We start from the raw sequence: 22,048 nt of genomic DNA, 5'->3' as shown, positions 1-22,048 counted from the left end.
AAGTCAGTATTCCAGGCTTAGTTTTTGTCAGGAAGGAGGGGGAAGAGTCTTTCTGGGGCTATTTTGGCTTTTGAGGGAGGACTCATGGAGGCTAGGTCCTCCAGCATCCACTAAGTGGCTTGATACCATGATATGTATGACTCACCCAGGCCTGGCTGCTTGCTACTGTTCAACAGGAACCCACCCACCCCATCCAGTATAGTGTAGTGTAGTGGTTAGAGTTTCAGAGTAGGATCTGGGAGATCCAGAGTTGGAGATCCACTCTGCTGTGGAAGCTCACTGGGTGATTTTGATCCAGTCAGACCCTCTCAGCGTAACCCACTTCTCAGGTGTGTTGTGAGGATAATATGGAAGCAAGGAGAATGATGTAAGCTGCTTTGGGTCCCCATTGTGGAAAAAGGCAGTATATAAATGAAGTAAATTAATAAATATAGGATGAAGATGAGGGGGGCAGATAAAAGGTAAGTTGTTTAGTGGGTTTGAAGGAGAGAAGGGCATAGGGGGAAATGAGCATATGGAGGCTGCTAGGAGGAGGGAAAGAGGAAATAGCGTGGGGAAAGGGATATAGGGAAAAGTGAAGTACCTCTCAGAAGTTCTTGTAGGTTTCCCACCATGGAACTGGGCCATAGGAGAGAGGCTGCTTGGGTTGAAAGGTAAATATTGGGAGGCAGAGAATGGTGGTGGGAAGGTGACAAGGAAGCAGGAGGAGAAGTTATGGGGGACAGGGAAGGGAAGGAGGACATGGTGGGGGAGGAGGAAATGACATGTTCTCCACAAGTCCTTGAGGGTCTCCCACTTGTAACATAAAAGAGAACTTGCCTGAATGAGAATGGGCTGCTTTTGCTGAATATCTTGGCCCAGCTTCTCATTCTTATCATCAGAAGCCAATCAAACTGCTGTTCCTTGTGTGATTCTTGTTTTGTTATAAATGTGCTGTTGTTCCTTGGAATGACCAAATTGTATTCTAAGGGACTGATGAGAAAAGAGAAATGAATTCAGAATGTTCTGGATTTAGTGGTCTGATGCAGAGCTGAATTATAAGTATAGAAATAGAGTCAACCATCTTGGAATATTGCCTCACTCATTTTATTGCAGTAGATGGGATTCTCCTCGAAACATTAGGGCAGTCAGCCAGCCAACCGTACAGGCCCATTCTGAATGTTTGCTTCTTGAGTGGTTGCCAGAATTGTAGGATGCAGAAAAATTCACCAGAGTAATTTTGAGTGGTACATAATTTGTCATCAGGGTGCATTAAAGTGTTACATGGGGAATGGTTGAATTTGTGAGGTAATGCCTGTTCATGTCCTGTGAATTTCAGTATCTGCCCTGTGCCTCCACATAGAGATTGTCCCTTTAATAAGAGAAGACCAGTACTGGTTTTCAGGGTGGATTTGGAGGGACTGCATGTGTATGTGTTGATCTCTCAGCTCCAAGTCTGGGAACCAGCCAGCTGAGAACAGAGACCATACCTCTCCCTCTCAGGTGAATGACTGCCTTAGGGCATCTTTCTCAGCCAATGCAGTATCTTTGTGGCAGGTACCACTTTCTGCTGTATCTTTTACCCCAAAGTCTGTCCTGCTCTGGTAGATAGGCTACATGCGTGTCTTTCTTCCACTGAGATTCTCTCATCTTCCCATGTCTTATTGCAGGAAAGGAGCTGGAAGTTGGGACGTGCGAAATCACAGCCTTGGACAGAGATACAAGTCATCCCAAGAGGATGATCGCCAGGCAGACAGCACGGTGTGCTTGTCGGAGGGGCCAAGTTGCTGGAACAACAAAAGCAAAACCTGCCTGTGTGGATGGTAAGAGAATAAAGCTTCATTCTCTCTCGATTTCTATCTCGAAAAGTCCATGCATCAGGGCCAACAATGAAGGGTTCTATTTTGAAATTTGCTGAGTAATGCAGAAGCTATATGGTGCTCGTGCAGATGCAAACCATGGTCTCTGCAAACTTCTCCATGATTGCAAAGGCTCTGTACTGGTCTTTCTGATCCAAATTCTGACATTCCTGCCAAGGGAGCTGAAGTAGGGCCTTGCAAATGTTCCAAGTAAAGAAAACTAAGCAAGTAGATGAGCTTTTCCAGTTATGGCTATGACCAGATAAAGGCCTGTAGCTCATTTCTTATTCTTTGCTTACGAATAAGCAGAACAAAATTCCAAATGAGAGAAGGCTCATTTGGAAGAGAGATTCTAGGGAAGCAAAGGAGCTAGTTAAAAAAAAAGGAGGGGGGTTGATTCCCAAAGTCAACAATGAGTATAAGAGAAGAGGCTCCTGTCTTCTGCACTCATTTGAAGGCTCTGGCACCCTGCCTTTGGAACCAGTCAAGACACCCACAGGTTCATTTCATGCCTTAAGCTAATGAAAGACCTTCAGAAACCTATATCAGATACCACTGATTTTGTCCAGCAGTGGTAGCATTGGTGCCATATTCTGTTTGTGCTCTTAGATAATGCCATGACATATATGACCCTGTCAGGGTGGGAGATTTTTCGAGAATGAAGAGAACAGCCTTAGACTGACCGAGCATGGGAGATAACTGGTGCTCCCCAGAACTGTAGAACAATGCCACAGAGGTAATTGAAAAAGAAAATTCATTCAGTGTTGGACTGGTGCACATAGCTGCCCCACTTGCACCCCTTGAGAGTCCTCTCTGACTCTGAGCAGAAATTCTTCCTCTTCTGAGAATGTGTCCCAAGTAGTCCCCCAGCTGATGGAATGATGTGTGTCTGCGTTGCAAACCACCTGGAGAGGGTTTCTGTCTCTTTGAAAGCTCTGAAGTTCTGAGAGAGCATGAAGCAGTTACACACCTTCCTGCCCTTCGCTTTGATTGGTCCATTCCATCTGTTGATGGATAAAATCAGAGTCGTGGGTATGACAGCCATTGGGAGAAAGGACCAGCAGAGCAGCAGTGCTGGGGGTACAAAATCTGCATTCTCCATCTCATGGAGCATTGAAAGGGACACATGATGCTGCTTTATACTGAATGAGACCCTTGATCTAGCAAGGTCAGTCTGAGACTAGCTATGAAGAGCAGGAGACCGCTAATTACTAACTAGAGGGGGTCTTGTATTTGGTTTTATCATGTATTAAATTTTAAATATTTTAATGTAATGTAATTTATTATTATTACTGATCTACTGATTTACTAACTTGTATGCTCTGCTTTTACTGCCGTAATATTTTTGCTGGTCTAGGACTGTAATAAATTTGAATTTGAGGCTAGACAAGACTGACCTTGATAGACCAAGGGCCTCATTCAGTATGAGGCAGTGACTATCCAGGGTCTGCGGTCTTTCACATCACCTTCTACCCATCTTGTTAACTGGAGATGGGAACTTCTTCAAGCAAAGCTCATGCTCTGCCCCTGAGCTATGGCCCTTCCCCAGATGTAATCTCTGCTAAAGATCTGGTCATTCTACACATGGCTTTTACATTGTGATATGGTGATTGCAATATGAGGGAGAAGAGGTTTTAAAGCAAACCAGAGTCCCCAGCAGCTAGCCAGGTTTTATTGCATAGGGCCCAATGGTATGTGGCTATTCCCCACACAGGAGCAGCAGTTTGTTTTAGAGCTTCCAGAAGGCTTCAGTATGGCCTAAGGGAAGAAATAAAACCTCTGGGAAATGATCACAATCTCTGGGGGCTGAACCTGAGATAATCTGGTCTGAGCTGCATGGAAATGCTTTGACCTCACAAAGCAATTCCCTTTCAGTCTAGGAAACTGCTTGATATCAGTTGGAGAGTTGTTGAGCATAAAAAAAATGCATGCAAAAAGAACTGAATGCCCTCCTGGTCCTTTGGGAAGCTTTCCTGAGGCCTCAGTGTGTGGGCATGTGTTATCTTGTGTTGCTATGTGCACTGATGGTAACATGCTACCTAGTGTTGCTATGTGGAGAAATCTGTCCCCTGCCTGTGGGTGGGTGTTTGATACATGTGGTGAGTATGAGGCTATTCTGAGCCTGTAGGTGGCTGTTGTCTCATGTTTGGAGGTGTTATTACTACAGCATAAAGCATCCAAGATTTAATTCATTCTCCCTTCTTTTTTCCCTTTCTATTTTATTTTGAACTTACTTTTTTCCCCCTTTTCTGTCTCAGTGCTCTTATCCTTCCCCTTCGAAAGGGCCTTTCCCAATGAAAAGCATTGATTTCATAGTATGCTAGCCCTGTATCATGTTATTGTATTCCCATGAAATGGAAAGGGGTGGACATGTTGCAGGGAAGGGGGAAGTTTTACTTGTGAGGATAACTTGACCATGCTATAAACCTACCACCTGGAACTCAAAGTTTCAAGTTTTTTCAATTGTCCTTGTGAAACATGTGCCTAATTCTTGTCCTTTTCCACCTCTCTCCCTCCCTCCACACTCTCCTTCCTCCTTGACCCTCTGCCTGTGTCTGGCAGCCCACATCATTGTCAATAAACAGTGGTGCGGGATGGAGCCCTGTGATGATGGGGAGCAGTGCTCTTTGCTAATCAATCGTTCAGGCTGGAGCTGCACTAGGCAACTGGGACGAATCAAAACAGTCACGGTAAGTAACTGACTGGGCGTCTTTTAGCCAGCCCAAGGGGCCGAGAAACTTGCTGCTTCTCAGTGTGCTGAGCTGAGCTGAGGGAAAGAAGAGAGTCGTGGTGTATGGTCTGGTCTCATTCCTTGTTCTTTCCTTGCAGCTAATGCCCACAGAAATACAGGACTGTATTTCTACAGCTATTTTAAACCTATGATGGCTTTAGTAGGAGTTTCTTCATTTACTCTGAAAGGCACACAATCTTCCCACTCCACCCCAGTGACAACCATTCCCCCTCCCCAGCTCCCATCTACATCTGTTTGCATGCATGCAGAACCAAGTTAGCCTTCAGTTCTGCAAATGCTTTGCAAATGTGGCCAGTGGCCAATAGCCACTTATGTGTAGTTCATCAGTACGTGTAAGATTCCCCAGTGGGGCAGATAGCAGCTCATCAGGGTAATTTCAAATTGGGAAATGGGAGGGGGGCTGTTTAAGCCCCCTCTGCTGTGGTCCTAACCCATATCATGCCTCCACAAGCCTGAGAATTAAGTTCCAAGCATAGAACTCTCAGAGCAGAACCACAAGTGACAAAAGGCACAGATTGGACACTTGTCTGCTTCCCTCAAGTTTTGATGGGAAATGTAGGCATCCTGGTCTCGCAGCTTCACTCTCCGACTGCTGTCCAGTGGACTTTCAACTGTCACTTGTCCAACATTCCGCCAAGCTGCCTACATTTCCCATCAAAACTTGAGGGAAGCTGACAAGTGTCCAATCTGTGCTTTTTGTCACTTGTGGTTCTGCTCTCAGATAACATTTGGTTCTCAGGATGTCGGCAGATGTGGGGGTCACAAGGGCTTTGTAATGTATAGATAGACCCTCCAAAATATATAAAAGGGTTGGTTTGGGGCCCATGAGCAGAGACTGGGGGTGGACCTTCTCTCTCGTGTACAACTCTAGTCCTTCTGTCCATAAGTGTTAAAGACACCAGGTACTTCCTGAGGCAGCTGGTTCATCTAACCAAGCATTGTGTGCAGGGGCAAACTTTCTACTCCCTGCTGTTGTTTTTAAAGAGAGATGCCAGAGATGGAGGCTGGGACCTTCTGCCCACAAAATGTGTGTCCTGTCACTTAGCTGTGGCTTCTGAGGGGGATTGAGAGGGCTTTCCTAGTGTAGCTTTGGACTTTGCTAAGAAGGAACTCTGCCATGATGGTCCTTGATTACATTATCTTTCTCTTCTTGCTGTTCCTCTTGCATTGTTCTCTCATCTCCCTCTAAAATACGAAAACTTATCAAAATAAAGTCAGGATAAGCCAAGTTTATTCAGCATCCCCTCCACCTTCTTTCAACTGGACAAAGTTGTATAAAATTGAGAAATGTCTATACAGTATGTATAGTATTAAACAGTATGTCATCAGAATAAACTGACCCTCTACTGGAAAAATGTGTTTTTCCAGAGTCTCCAGCAAAATGGAGAGGCATTTTCAACATCCACCTCAGAAAAAGAATCCCACTTTAGGGCTGGCCAATAACAACTTCCCAGCTCTCCTCTCGCCACTTGGAAGAGCAGAAGAACTGACGACAGTTTCCCAGCAGCAATTTGTTTCAAATTTGACATGAATTATAAGAGGATGCTTCCAGACGGTGAAAGCATTCTCACATCCCCTCTGATAGTTCCACAGGAAGAATGTGTTTCCAATGATTTAGTTACAGCAGGAGGATCCTGCAGTTTGTCTAGTGCCACCAGCTCACTAATGCACTAATGAGCGTGTTAACCCCCCCAGGTATTTCTTTTTGAATTCTCTTCACTGAGTTTTATTTGTATTGGCAAGACAGATTAGCTGTGCAGCCAACACAACATGTTTGTGGGTTGAGGACCTGAAATATTTTGCCATTTCTTTCCACTTGTATTCTGACAAAGAGTTATTCTTCAGCACATTGAATTTGTAAACAAGAGGGGTGCCAGGGATCCAGCTTGCCTGAAAGCTCCTGCTTCCTGAAAGTGAATGACTGACAGGTGAGAGTAGAGCCGCTTCCACAAGGTCAGGGCAGTTGCCAGGTGGCTTTTCAGAGACCCCAGTGTGGTGTAATGGTTAAAGCATCAGACTGTGTCCAGGGAGACCTGGATTCACATCACCACACAACTGTAAAGTTCCTTGGATGACCTTGGGCCAGTCATTCTGCCTAACCCATCTCACAGGGCAGTTGTGAGGATTAAATGGAGGTGAAAGAAATGTACGTGCCACCCTTGGGAGAAGGCTGGGATACAAATGCAATGGAGATAGAGATTCAGATACACATAAGCCACTTCAATATGGGCAGGGGACAGGGTCAATGACCTTATACCAGATTCTGAAACTAATGCTGTTGTACAACATGCATGGACCCTGGCTTGAATTTGGCTTTGTGTTCACAGAAATCAAGTATGTAATGTGAAATTGTTCAGCTTGTCATGCTCACCATTACTAATTATGTGTAATTTTTCTGAAAATTTCTTGTCTGTCTTAGAATAAAAAAGCAAGGGTCTGCACATGTATGGTCCGCATATAGGCAGGTACATGTGCAAAATTAATTTTTCTGAAAATGCGTTTTCAATGAGCAGCTAAGCAGACAATGCAAAAATTAAAAAAAACATCTCTGCCTTTAGACCAAGCTTATTTTTTTGTTCAAGTCTTAAACACTAAACTCAGAGTTGTGCAAAAGTCCCTAAAGAATGATTTTCAAAGGTGAGTTTATTCCAAGAGTTCTCCAGGGAAGCTCATAAATACCAAATCAATTCTGAATTGTGCTGAGAGTGATTATTTTGTTATTACTTTAGGTTCTGCTGTTCTTTCTCCCAAGGTCAGATAATTCTCATACTGTATATGTGATTGAAAATAATATGTCTAGAGGTGGGATTGGAGGGAAATGTATCTGGAAAAGATCAAACTGTATCTAGCATCCAAAGTGCTTGTGGGTCACTTCATGAGCTGTTGCGGTTAAAAAAAAATTCTGGGAATGTAAAGCAAGCCCAAGGCTATGCTGAGCTTTGGTTGAAATTGTAGTGCAGTTATTTCTTCCAGTTTATCCTGCAAGTGCAGGGAGGCATTGCCCGCCCCTGCTGCCTGGGGGAATCAGCCCTGCTAATAGAGTTTGCACACGGGCCACGCATGAGGGCTTTGCCAGCTATTAATATAACTCACTTGCAGGGCCGCACATCAGGCAATTTGTTTTCTGGAGTTCACAACAGGCACACCAGGGATCACTCTCTCCAAGGCCCTCTTAAAGCAGCAGCAGCAGCTTGGACAGGTAGAGAGGGAGGTGGATGCATCTTAAACAAAGCTCTTCAGCACAGAAGGGGAATAACAAGGCCTGGAGAGAAACCAAGCTGACTCTGGTGCCCAGACTGCCTTTTCAACACAAGGAGACAACAGCAGAGTTAAAGGGCCTGGATTACTTGTCCTTGTATTGGGCAGCACTAAAGGAGCATCCACACATCATTGAATATTGCACTAGCATTACAACATAACTGTCATTCGTAACTGGATTTTCCTTTGTGTACAAGATAATCCAGCAGCAAATGATTGCTATGGTGCAACAACCATGCGATCCTCAGTGATGATTTGTTTCTGTTTAGCTTTGGTGTACATAAATGATTGCATATCATTGTTAATGCCATTCATCTTCTGGGCAAGCAATGTTAACAGCCTCTGGGGCGAGTACTATTGCCTTCTTTCTCCCTAAAGAAGACCACAACCATTCTTCTTCTATGTGGTTTGGCAGATTTTAACCCAAAGACTGTGCCTACGCCTTAAATGCTTGGAGGCAATAGGAGTTGCAGTTGATGCATGCACACCCCCAATTCTGTTGCTCCCCTGCTCCCTCCCCCAGACTTTCTTCTTGCAGGAAAGTGAGAGCAGAGGCTGGTGGAGGGGCACGGCAGGAAGGGCAACTGCTACATCTCTCCTCCTCTGCTTTAGAGGGACCACTTCAGATGTAGGTGCAGTTTCTCAGCTGATGTCTGGCAACCTCTATAGTGTAGGAGTGACACTGATAATTTTGAGACAGCCGCACAACTTTTAAAAAATTATTTATACTTGCTTTACTCACTAGTGGGGACTCAAAACAGCTTACAACATCATTCTCCCCTCCTTCATTTTATCCTCACAACCACCACTCTGTGGGGTAGGTTAGGCTGAGAGAGTGTGACTGGTCATCCAGTGCTCTTCATAATACAGTGGGGATAAGAACATAAGAGCAGCCCTATTGGATCAGACACCAGGGGTACAAAAGTGGGTCTGCCAAATCCTAGTCCAATACTCTAAGCACTACACCACACTGGCTCTTGTTATGTTAAACTTCACATATAGAGTCATAGAGTTCTAAGGAACTTTATAGGGCATCTAGTCCAAACCCATGCTCAGTGCAAGAAAGTCAAAGCTAGAACCTTCCCAACACTTCTGATTGAAGACCTCCAATGAAGGAGAGCCCACCCTGCCTTTGCAATTGATTCTATGGTTAAACCATTCTTATCACTAAGAAAATTCTCCTAATGTTTCACCAAAATCTGCCTTCCTGTATCTTAAGACTCTAGCTAGGACCTGGATGTTTGTCCCAGTGGAACAAATAGCAGCTCAGCATGCCCATTTCAGGTTGAGAAAGTGGTGCAGGGGTAAGGCTTAACCTACACACCCATTCCAGTGGTGTAGTTCTGCACTGAACTGGGCCTCCACATATCTGCATTTGAAAACAAAATATGCAAGGAGCTCTGTGACAAACTCAGCTTCAGAGGCAGAGATTTCCAGTCAGTGAGCTATGATTGACATGTTTCCTTCCCCCTCCCCATGTGGCTAGCCCGAAATGGCAGTTGGGGATGGAATGTTGGGGAAGCTGCCAGTTGGAGTTAGAGTCTGGCTTTTGACCAGGGAGGGTCAGACAGAGAATCCCCTGTGAGAGGGAATAATGTTTGTGAAGCACTGTTAGTCCTAGGACTAAAGTGGGGAAAACCAGCACTAACTCTAGCTTTGACTTGAGAGATCTGGGAATTAAGTGGGAGAAGGAAGTGGGTAGAGAGGAATCTCCCCTTCAGTGCCAGGAACAGGGTTATAACTATAACGCCTGCCAGTATCTAGGAAGGGTTTGTCTCAGTGGAGCACCCTTAAGTCTGGAGAGGAGGGAAAGTCGTGCTGTGTTTGTGTTTGAGTATATAAAGTGCAACATCTGTGAAGCAGTGTCAACCTCTGAAAGAAGCCAGCAACCTAGTAATATACCAAGTGTTTTGTGCCTCACACCAGTGAAGTTCCTGTATGATAATCTTTCTGTTACGTCAGTTCAAACATCTGCCTACTTGCCCTCTGACTTTACCTATGGTAAATAAACCTTCTGTTATCTTTTGAACCTCCCCAAGCCTTGTGCGCCAGTTTCTGCTAAAGGGAAGTGCAAACCCCTGATCTGTCCCCTATTAAGACTTGGCTGGGTAACCATTTTTAATATTTCTTAAGGGTGGGACAAGAAGGAAAGTTGAAGCTTAACAACCACGCTACCAGAGGCTTCCCAGCCCAGTATACAGCTTTATAGGCTTAAAGAGGAGAAGTTTTACCTCAGGGTATGGGAAGGTCAGCCTAAGCCTGAGCTGGATGTGGGTTTGTGGCAAGCTCATTCACAGAACTCCCAATATCTCTAATAGTTTGCCCCCTTGTGCTACTTAGTCAAAACTCCTCAGAGCTTGCTGCTTCTAGATGGGAAATAGCTACACTGTCAGTTTTGTGCTCATCTGACAGTAGAGGCTGTAGGCATTGAACCCAAAATTGAGTCCCAGGTTAGCTCTTCTCTTCAGCCTCTCAGAAATCTGGCAAAGTGTGTGTGTATTTTTGGTAATGCTAGATTTAACCATCTGTAGATGACCTCCACAGAGATGTAGTCATAAGAGTGGGGAGGGGGCAAGCTTTTAAACTGCTACCATGTAGGCTCTCCTCTGTACCAGCCCCTGCACTTCTGATATAGGAGGGAATGCTAGTTATGATTCTGCTTCTTCCCCTTTACCAGCACTTTCAGGGCAGTCCCACAGTAGCAACGCAAGGCTTTTGCTGATACCATGTTGTGCATTAGTTGTGAATTCTGTAGCTTCATGAAATCCTCTTTTCTGCCACTCAGTATGCAGATCTAAGGACTAGGTTTGGCCTGTTAAGGAAATGCGATGTCTCCGGGTCTGGCTTCTGGATGCCTCCTGAGATTTAGGAGCTTGCTACTGGGTTCTGTCTGTTTCCAAAGCTTCTGGCATGTTGGCTGCAGAGCAGGGTCAGTTGGCTGTGAGCCACTGGAGGTGGGCAGGAACAGAGAGGTCAGGAGTGCACAAGGACTCATTGGAAGACGGGGAAGGAAGTGCCAGTTAATTTCTTATTCCAAAGGCATTGGAGTTGAACAGCTTCTGTAGTAACATCCCCCCAGAGAAGCGCTGTGATCCTGGAGCAGCTGCTAGGCAGCTCAGTATGTGAGGCCTAAAACTCTGTGCTGCAGTCAGCTCAGCAAGTGAATAACAATGAATAGGGGGAACTGGAAGTTGCAGGCCAGAGCTTCCAGGATCTTTTATTAATGCCAGAGAGTCTGGAGGTGTAGAGGAGAATGAATTCTATTCCCCGCAGAGGAACACAGATGGGCACTGTCAAGCCAAGCCTGTTTTCTTCCCACATGTGCCCCCATGCAAATTGGGAAGCTCTAGGCATTTGTAAGGTTGCCAAGACCAGTCCTGTAGGAGGTTTCTGTGCCGTTCATAGTTGCATCAAAGAAATTTCTTGCCAGTCAGAGTTTCCTCCATCACCATAGCATTGCTTACCTCTTAAATGGAAGCAGTGGTGCAGTCCAATCCAAAGGGACTTCTGTCTAAGCCCACAGGACTTAGAAAAACGGCATAGGGTTGCACTGTAATTGTCATGCCTGACATGAGGTGGAATCCAAAAAGAACAGCCCCACCTCACATTCTCCTCCTTCACATTTGGGCATATTCTTTTGTGTATTAACTGTATTTATAGTTCACCTTTCTCACTGAGACTCAAAGCAGATTACACAGTAAGTTAATTACAGTCCCTATGAAAAGACATCTAATAAGCACAGTGTAGGTTGATACAATCAGTATAAGGAGACATTGAATGACTGATATACTAGGACTAGAATTACTGAAATCTGAATGGGCATAGAATATTAGGCATGATACAGAGGATAGATATGATGAAAGAAAATGGTATTGCGTAAGTAGAAAACAAAGCAATAGGGAAATACATGTGGCAAGCTAATAATACATCCTCTACTCAGTTGTATTATTTACAGACCCTTTCCCTTTATAAAGTGCCTTCCTGGACTATTCTGTCACAGTATTGTCCTGTTGCCTTCACACATGTATTTATTTAGCACATTTTTGTCCTGTCCTTTCTCTAATGAGGTCAGGGTGGCATATGTTCTCTGCTACTGCATTTTACCCTCACAGTATCCCTAACAATAACAGCAACATTTGGTTTATATACTCCTCTTCAGTTAATGGTTTGCCAAGTGTTAATATTATCCTCACAACAATCACCCTGTGAGGTAGGTTAGGCTGAGTGTGTTTGACTGGCCCAAGATCACCCAGTGAGCTTCCATGGCAGAGTGGGGATTCAAACCCAAGTCTCCTAGATGCTAGTCTGATATTCCAACCCCCACACTAAGCTGCCTGTATCCATAGTGGCCCTGTTTCTACCAGTGTGGCAGCTGGAGATGTGAAATAAGAGGATGGGAACACAGGGAAATTCATAGCATGATGACATTACAATATGAGTATGTTTGCCTAAACACTGGCCATTTCCACACTTCTTCTCCCCCTTCTGAAAAATAGTGCAAAACTTACGGAACAATGTGCCTTCATGGCGCGATTTCCTGACATGACTTTGCTTCGTGGTGCGATGACGTCAGAAAATGCACCACGAAGCAAAGTTATGATGGAAAATTGTGCCATGAAGGCACGTCGTTCAGAAAATTTTGCGCTATTTTTTGGGAGGGAGAGATGTGGAAATGGCCATTATTTGGGTAAAGGGCAAAATTTGCTGTTTGAGGCTGCAGGCTTACATTAAGGGAACAATCCTAAGCAGGTCTACTCAGAATCTTGCTCTGGTCTATTCAGTGGGGTCCACTCCCAGGAAGTTCTTAGGATTGTCTTAAGTATAATATCTGGTTCTGCTCTCAAAGACAAAACCTTTTAACTTTACCTGAGGTGTGCTGTTATTGAAACTAAGAATGGTTCAGGAACCTACCTGAAGTCTGGGCTTCCATGTATAGAAGTGAGCCATGACCAGGCCTGCCCCACCTTTACTGGCTTATGTTCTGTTTGGTTAACTTTTCCTGTTTCTCTAGGCAGAGGCTCTGAGCCTTTAATAATTTTAACAACAAAAAGAAAATAAATGGGCAACACTTTCCTTCACATGGGAATTCAGTGATTTAGTGGTTATTAATCTTTAATCTACAACAAGCACACAAAAGTATCATTGAATGCCCTCCTTATTTATTAATTTATTACAATATTTATATCCCATCTTTCTTAATGACCACAGCTATATGATGTTTCTACACAACAACGCCCTTCTTACAATAGTAACTGCATAATAGCCATCTAAAAGCATGGCCTTACATTTCTTATGGCGGGCAATCCATACTGTTCATGCTACAGCAACAAAAAAAGGCATATATGTGCCAAGACCAGACAGCTCAAAGGGCCCGAAGAAGAACCTCAGTAGAACTGAGGTGGTGAACAGGCTCAATAACAAGCAAACAAGATAAAATTAGAATATAAAATTTTATGTTTATTTATTTACTTATAGTCCACCTTTGTCACTGAGACTCAAGGTGGATTACACAGTGTAAATTAGTAAAGTCAATTTCAAGGACATTTCACTAAACAATGTAATAGGGTATATAATGCTAATTTAAAAGATTTAAAACCCACAGACATCCAATATAGAATTGAAGAAATGCTGAAACAGAGTATGAACAATTCTAAGACTGACATATTAAACAACATGGAACTACACAGTATAATCATAGTTCAGGCAATATATATTACATAGTAGTAAAGTCTATGATCCCCACCCCTCTACTGAAGCATTCCTCTGAGACCACTGCCTTACAGTACAGCCCTCCTATCTGAGTAAAAAGCCCTCTTCAATAATTCAGTCTTACATAGTTTGTGGAAAGCCAGAAGTGTGGGAGCTTTTCTGACCTCTTCAGGTAAGCCGTTCCATAAGGTGGGGGCCACCATAAAGAATTCATGTGTACTACACAAGGCAGCTTTATATATATGTTTATTTAGTTATGTGCTTATGATATATGCATACAGTGCACATATCTCAGGCATTCTTTCAACAAGACCCTTATGTCTGATTGCCTTCAGACCTTAATGTTGAGTTTGATTCTTATTTGCTGGTGCCAGACTTTTAAGAGCTTGGGAGAGAAACTGGGAAAATCTGACACTGTGTCAAAAGCTTTTTGGAAATATAGGTATACTGAGTTTATAAGATCACTTCTGTCGATGTGTGTTGACATTTACAAAGAGCTCCCAAAGGTTGGGGAGGCAGATCTTCCCTTTGCAGAAGGCTTGCTGCTTCTTCCTTAGCAAGGTTTGTTCTTCTATACGTCTAGCTTTAATCATATTTCCGCCAATTTACTTGGGCTAGATCTCAGGCTAATGGGATTGTGAATTCTTGGCTCCCTTTCTGTACTCCACACTCTTTGTAAAAAATAGCATTGCTTTAGCCACATCCAGTCCTACAGTGAGAAGACCTATTTTAGTGATGTTGCATATTTTTGTCAGAAGATCAACAATTTCACATCTGAATTTTCTAAGGCCTCTTGATACATGGCATTGGGACCAGAGGACTTCTAAATTTTTCATTCATTTTAACCCCAGTACTTCCTCTCTTGTAGCCTCTACCTGACTTAGTTCTTTAGCAGTTTGCAATGAAGACCCACACAAATAATCATTTCAGCTTCTTGGCAATCTCATCCCTTTGCTAAGGGTCTGACCACCTTCTGGCTAGTTTCCTGTTTCTGATGTATCTTAAGAAACTGATATTTTTTGTCTTGATGTTTTTAGCAATATGATCCTTACACCTTTTTTCTGCCTCCTTTATTGTCAACTAATAACTGTGTTGCCAGAGTCTATGTCTCCTCATTTGAGTAAGTGTACTACTTTTTAAAGGAAATCTTGCCTTTTAGATGTGATTTGACTGTGCTTATTAACCATGCTGGCATACTCTTAGACTTGTTTATACTTTCCAGTTCCTGTGGTATACATTCCACCTGAACTTCTATTATCCCTATTTAAAATGTTTTGAAGAGATGTAACCCTCTTGACTCTTCCTTTTAATTAATCAACTCATTTTTGAGGATTTTCATCTTTTGAAATTAAATGTGAGCATGTTAGACTTTCTGAGACATTTCCATGTATGTCAGCTGATTCTGGTACTTCTGTGGTCATTGTTCCTATTCAGTTGACAATAGTTACATCTCACACTGTATTCTAGATACTACTCAGCTGAGGGTGGCTGCTTCTCTAATTTGTTTCAATAGGGGAGAACAGTTACCATATCAGGATGATGTTTTGTCAGTTACATCTACCTGGTCAATAAGAAGGTAGCTGAAGTCACCCAATATTATTTCAATCATTTTGCCTTTAGCTACTTGCTTTTTTTCTTTTTCCTTATCAATTACACCTTCAGTGTTTTAATCAGAGGGATAATAATATGTCCCTGATACTAACTTACATTTTGACCTTAGCTGTTGTCACACGGGGCCCTTATTTCGTCAGTTTTGCACTAGAAATAGTTTCTTCTGTTATCATTATTAGAACGGATTCTCCCATCTTTTGACGACTGCTTGCGCTTCCAGTCAGTCACATTAAAAGGGAAAAGCGCAATTCGACGGTCAGTCAAAGTGCCTCCAGAAACGAGGCCCTAAAAATCCCGCCCCCTTTAAAAAAAATTTTTCCACATATTTGCGTTATATCACTGTTCTATTATAATGTTATGCTGGGCCAACCCAAAAGCCAACCGTGATAGGTAGCAGAGGTTTCCCACCCATGGCAGAATAGCGCTATAACGCTATAGCGTTACAGCACTATAAGGCTGACGTTTTTTTAAAAAAATTACTTTGAGGCTTAATTGCGGGTCGCACTGGGGCTTGTGGGAGTGTAGGGCAGGAGACTCAGTGTTAGGTGAGACAGATGATCAGGGAGAGTGAGCATTTTGGTGTTGCAAAGCATTCATAGTCGATCCAGGGCATTCACATGGAAGTGGATAAAGACGACATAAAGAGTCACAAAGCGTTAATTGGGAAGAATGGCGAAATCGCAAGAGAGCCGGAATAAGGTGAGCATTCAGCAGGAGATGGCGCTAGTTTGGTGCTAAATTTATGGCCGTGTGACGTATTTCTAGCCACAGTGATTACCTGGAGGAATTTATTCTTCTTTTCTAGCTTATTGGACCCTGTGCTCTATTTAGTACAACACTACTCTCAAGTATTCACTTTTCTGGCCTTTTATAGATTTTTACCTCCATGGATAACTATCCCACTGAATCATTTTGTTCCTCTTGGTTTTTGAAATGCCCACTGCATCTATGTTCTCTTTTAGCACCATCTCCTCTGTTTTGGCTCAGTGACTGCTAGCATCGTAATATAAATATCTATATAGGATGTCTTTCTACAAATGGTCTTTCCCTATGCATTTTCTTCTACAGCCCTAAATTCTCCTTCAACAATTGTAATTTCTTACCGCCTGCTTACCACCAAGCATGCAAGTAGGGCTTATGTGGCTCAGTGGTACATCACATGCTTTTCATGGGGAAGTTCAGTCCTGGGATCTCCAGTTAAAGGGTCTCAAGTAGCAGGCGCTGAGAAACACTTGCAGAGCCCCAGAGAAATGCTGCCAGTGAGAGCAGAGAGTTCTGAGCTAGAGGGGCCAGTTGTTTGACTCAACATGAAGTGTACCCTATTCCCACTTTGATGACCTGAAATGTTTATACTGTCATCCCAGAGCAACATGTCATCCTGGATGCCATGCAGCTCCTGTCAGCTTTCTCCCAGAGATTGGTTTAAAAGTTGTGTTGTGACCTTTTTGATGTTAAATATCACAGCCTGGTTCCACAGCAGCTTAAGTAGATCCCACCTCTCTTCTACATGCTCCTCTTGTCCAAAACATTTCTGTGTCTAATGTTGCCTCCTTGTGTGATGTGTGCAATTTTTCAGGGTGTCAAGGGAATATAAATCCACTCTGGACTTTGGGGACTGGGGCAGGGGGAAGGAAAGGAGACGTTCATCCATATTTATTGAGCACAATCGCCGATTTGGCATGTCCTGTCCAATTGCCCCAGCTCTGTTTTGCATTATTAAATATCCATGCAAGCTTGTTGACAACATGGAACTTGGGATTTATGCCACCTATTTCCTCTCCCATGCAATACAGCAAAAAGAATCTCTTGGCACTGGTGCATCAGTCATGGACAAGGTGAGGGAGTTAACCAGATTTCCCAGTGTATTCCACTATGAAAACTTGTGTTTTGATTTAGTGGAATGTTGTGTTTGTGTATGTTATATGCTGTCAGGTCGCTTCCAACTTATGGAAACCCTATGGATGAAAGACCTCCAAAACGTCCTGTCATTAATAGTGCTGCTTAGATCTTGCGAACTGGAGGATGTGACCTCCTTCATTGAGTCCAGCCATCTCATTTTGGGTCTTCCTCTTTTCCTACTGCTTTCCACTTTTCCTAGCATTATTGGCTTTTCCAGTAAGTCTTTTCTTCTCATGACGTGACCAAAGTATGATAGCCTCAGTTTTGTCATTTTATCTTCCAGGGAGAATTCAAGCTTGATTTTAGTCTAGAACTCACTTTTTTTCCCTTTTGGGCCTCCATGATATCCACAAAACTATCCTCCAGCACCACATTGTTAGGTGCATCAAAATTCGATGAACACTTGACAAGGAAAAAAAACAATAAACAATAAAGACAATAAACAATGGATAAAATAATAAGCAAGATATATAACAATGCACAAAACAATAAAAACAATATATTACAACCTATTTTGCTACAAAACTATTTCTCCTCTCCATCCCCTTACTTACATACACTCAACTTTTATAACCAAAGTTTTAAAATGTTAATTTTACAGTTGGTCTACTGTAATAATAGCTATTCTTTGTTTTTTCTTAATTTTCCGCTATGTAGTCAAAGTCTTTCCATTTTTTCTGAAATTCTAAGAGTGGTCTTGTAATGATTTCAAGTAAATGTGTGCATGTGTCTTTAAATGCTTGGTGAGATAGGTGAAGAGTGGGGGTGAAAGAGAGGGATGAGTGAGTGATATGATTGGTTGATGACTGAGAGTGTGGGCGGGGTGAATGCAGTTTGAGACTGACAGGGCAGAGAGAAAATATTCAGTCAGAAGACAGCAGGCTAGCTGTGTGCTGCCTGAGTATATTGAAGTATTTATGACAGAAATATAACCTGTGTGGAACCTGAACTGAGCATGTTTGTGAAAGGACACTCAGTCAGGGAAAGAGAGGCCAGCTGTGTGCCACCTGAGCAGGTTTAATATTTCTGTGAATAAGGGTCAGAAGAAAGCAGGCTAGCTGTGTGCTGCCTGAGGAGTTTAAGCATTTCTGTGAGAGAAATATAGAGTCAGAGAAAGAGGCTAACTGTGTGTGAAGCCTTAGAAGAGATCTGTGTGAATGAGAGTAAATGAAGTAACTTTAAGAACTGAGAACTACTTTTATGAAACCGATACGCTTCTTGAAAAATAAAAGTTTGTTTTGTTTTGTTATATCCCAGAGTAGCAGTCCTTGCTATATCCCATTCCTATCCTCAGGGCCACATAGAACCACGAAGGAGCCTGACGCTTAAACACGTTACCAAAGGGAAAACTTGGAATATAATATTCCTGGTGGCAGCAAACTACCCAGAGGGTGTAAGGGGAAGATTAAAGGCAAAATCTACCCCAAAGAAAGTAAAGGTCATAACAGGTCTATTATGTACATAAGAAGCTAATTTGACCATAGATGCATAGAAGTTAATTTGGCCATACAATTTGTTCATCCACTCAGTTACATCTGGGCAAGATTCTGTCTTCCATTTTGCTGCTTATACGACACATGCTGTGGGTATAGGAGTTATATTAAAAGGCTTGTATGACAATGGTTTGGATCCTGTGGCCAAGTTCTGCCACACTTCACTTCAGCCACAGTACAGCTCTCTTCCTCTACCACTAGTACTTCCATTTGTGTGAGACCTATGACTTTCAATGAGCCTTGTGCAAACAGAAGTGCTGGCAGCAGAGGAAGTGAGCAGCACTGTGACCAGAGTGAAGTGCATGTGGAATGCAGTCATAGGATCCAAACCTTAATATTTGGATATTCTTATTTAGCCTGTAAATCACTCCATTTTTAGCTATGTACTAGAGGCATCTATTTTTTTCCTGAGAGTGCTCAAGCTCCAAGAAGTTCACAGGTGGGCCATATAAATAGCCAAGGCAAAAGGTCTGCAGACGTATTCATGTGAAGGTGGGAGGGGCTGGGGAGATACAGGAAGTTATCAGTCAGGGGCTTGCATGCTTTAAAAAATGCAGTGTCTGCCTATGAAATTGGTGGGCCAACAAATAAAAGGAGGAGGAGATGCACACAGTACATACTTGTTTCCTACAGTGCTCCCAATTTGCTTCTGGGCCCAGTTCTAAGTGCTGGTATTGACCTTTAAAGCCCTATACAACTTTGAGCAGACTGCCTTCTCTCGTATTAACCTATTCATCAACTCGGGTTATCTTTGGAAGCCTTTCTTTGGGTGCTCCCTCCATTTGTAGTCAGATGGGTGGCAACCCGACAAAGGGCCTTTTAGGTTGTAGTGTTACCCTAAATGGGGGGGTCTCCTTGTGAGTTGGGGGAATTAACATTCGAGGAGACACAATGAGAGGGAATAACTGCAGGATCTCTATCAATATATACCAGGGCAGCAGGGCTATTCCTTTAGAGAACTCTTAAATAAACAAGCAGGTGTTCAAGAGGAAAGATTTCTTTATTAAAGAGAAATAACCAGGAAAAAGGAAAGCATCTTTAGGTATAAGGTGATATTTACCAGTCTTGGAGAGTGAAGAAGGTTTCATGGAGGGGCAGCAAAGCAACTGGGAGAAGACATGGGAGAAGAGAGCTCAAGTGAACTTGAGGGTGTGTGAACGGTTACCAAAACATACAACGCAGTATGGCCATCCCATCCCAAATATAGTGCAAAACATATCCTGGGGCAAAACTAGCATTTCTGCCCCAAAACAATAACTTATTGGCTGTCTCTGGAGTTGGGACAATAAGTTGGGAAGGGTGTGACTATCTGGGTTGGACTATAGGTAAAAATACTGCTAGTCAATCAGCCCATTTGTAATTCACATTCTGGTAACTTTCCAGTCTCCAGGCAGGCAGGTGGCACCCGTTCCACCTAGCTGGGCAGTGTTTTTGTCCTTATGGCACACTGAGGGAGGGATTTATGATGTTTCATATCCATAAACTGCCCTTCCAGCGTGAGGGTGGGGTCTGACTGCTAACAGTGGTGCCAAATCTTTGGAACTCCCTGGATGAGTTTCCCTATGTTGAAGACTTTTCCGTTTTGTTTGACATACTCTCAGTAAACTTTCATTGGCCCTTCTCCCTGGCTCTGTGTGGGTGTTTATATGTCGATATGTTCTTACTGTATTTTAAATGCAATTTTAATGTTTTAATTATCTGTTGTTCACTGACTTGAGGACCCTATTTTTGGGTGGAAAGGTGGCATATAAATATTTTAAATATGTTGTCTATATACTTTTTTTATATGGGAGTAAGAAACTAAAATAAAACTGCTTTAGAAATGTCAGTATGAAATATCAGTGGTTTTGCCTTCAGTGCGCCCATTCGAAAGTGTGATTACATTGGACATGATGGCATAATGTCTGCAGCTGAAAGATGTTTTGTAAGCGGGATCCTGGTGGGGTGCAATGGCAGCAGTGGGAGAGTTTTACTCTCAAAACTTAACAAATTCCAATTTCTGAATTTAAAGAATTTCTGTTGTACAGGACAGGAGCGACACCTTCTCTGCATCATGCTGGTTTCCAGCCTGACTGTCCACTCCTCAGCCATTACCTGAGCCCATCCCAGCTCAGTTGCACCCTGGTTTGAGGGAGGAGCAAAGGAGCTGCTGAGCCAGACTGATTTGTCTGGCCTATTACCATTCAGCATGCATGCCAGAAAATGCCTGCCTTTGTGTAGATGTTTAGAGGTAGTGTGGGAGAAATGAACATCTATGAAGAGTGAGCAACTACTGCTCTGCCTACCCCTTGCCATCCCCGTGTGGATTTCTAAGGCACTTCAGGACCTCATTAAGAGTATTAGGAAAAGAAGTCAAAGAATGCTCCCCACTACAGAATTGTTTTCTGTTGTGATGGATTAGAGCTCTTGTCACTGGTTTGGCATGACATGAGCTTTTCTGCTCCTTTGTCTTGGGTCACAGCACAATGGTCTCTTCCCCCTCAAATGCATGAGCTAAGAGTGATCAGTATTCTGATTCAGACAATGCTCATTTGTCTGGAAGCGCCCAAAAATGCTCATTGGACCAGTGCCCCCTTGATAAGGTACAATGCAAGACTTCCCTCTATTTAAAAATAGTTTTTAGTGGACTTTGCTACCAGGTCTTGTTTCATCAGCCACAGCTCTTGCTCTGCAATACAACATATTTCTAACCACTTCTGAAGAATGGGGACCTCAAAAATGTAGGCTCACCTGTCATCCACTTCTTCACCATAGCTAATTTTGAGGCTCTCAGGAGATTTCTGGGAATAGTTCTTAACAATGGCTTGGATCATGTTGTCCCATTCCATCAGAACAGTAGAAGTTCCTCTGACAGAACAGCTTTTCCATTTGTGGAGGAGGGAAGGCTATTTTTGTCAATTCCCCCTTTCTGCTGCAGACTGCCAGTTTGCAACCCATACTGTCCTTTGGGTCTCTTGACCTCAAGATTTTGGAAGGCAGATTTTGGGAAGGAAGATGTGGTGACAGGGGAGGTAAAGAAATTGTCTTCCTCTTGTAATTCCACTTGCATTGGTTAGGGCTCAATTCAATGTCTGCAGTGTCTCTCAGGAGGCAAGATTAAATGTATATACATTGATGTATCTCCACTCTTTTTATGGTTTGTTTTCCAGGTCTCTTGACAACGATTGTGCACCGACCTGTGAGAACAACTTCTCCACTCCCTGCGCACTGAAGCTACAGTTCAGAGGTCATCTCATCATGAGGGAAAAGGAGCAATCTAATTCTTGAGTGTGGGCTCATTCCCATGAATTATGGCCCATCCCACCTAAGTTTCCTCTTCTGCCTGTACACATGGCACACAGGTTACTGGATCAACATACCAGGGTTGTATGTGTGAGATCCCCCCCTCTACCAACAACTGCGTCGATTTATGGCTTATTTTGTGGATTTTTAATCTGAAATGTAGTTTTCTGTAGACCTTTTCCTTCCATGACAACAGAGGAATTTGC

The 22,048-nt window shown here is 43.1% G+C and overlaps 1 protein-coding gene across 1 annotated transcript in view; it reads left to right on the top strand.

Moving 5' to 3' along the window:
• The window catches only part of LOC129331326 (chemokine-like protein TAFA-5), a 32,673-nt gene extending 10,876 nt beyond the window's left edge, over positions 1-21,797 (top strand). Inside the window, exons 2-4 of the mRNA XM_054981807.1 lie at positions 1,650-1,802; positions 4,401-4,528; positions 21,710-21,797. Coding sequence (XP_054837782.1) covers positions 1,650-1,802; positions 4,401-4,528; positions 21,710-21,718 — 290 coding nt within the window. The 3' untranslated portion in view covers positions 21,719-21,797. The remainder of the gene's footprint in view (positions 1-1,649; positions 1,803-4,400; positions 4,529-21,709) is intronic.
• Positions 21,798-22,048: the final 251 nt, after the last annotated feature.

Source organism: Eublepharis macularius, chromosome 5 (assembly GCF_028583425.1).
Source record: "Eublepharis macularius isolate TG4126 chromosome 5, MPM_Emac_v1.0, whole genome shotgun sequence".
NCBI lineage: Eukaryota > Metazoa > Chordata > Lepidosauria > Squamata > Eublepharidae > Eublepharis > Eublepharis macularius.
This window is presented reverse-complemented; position numbering and strand designations above follow the sequence as displayed.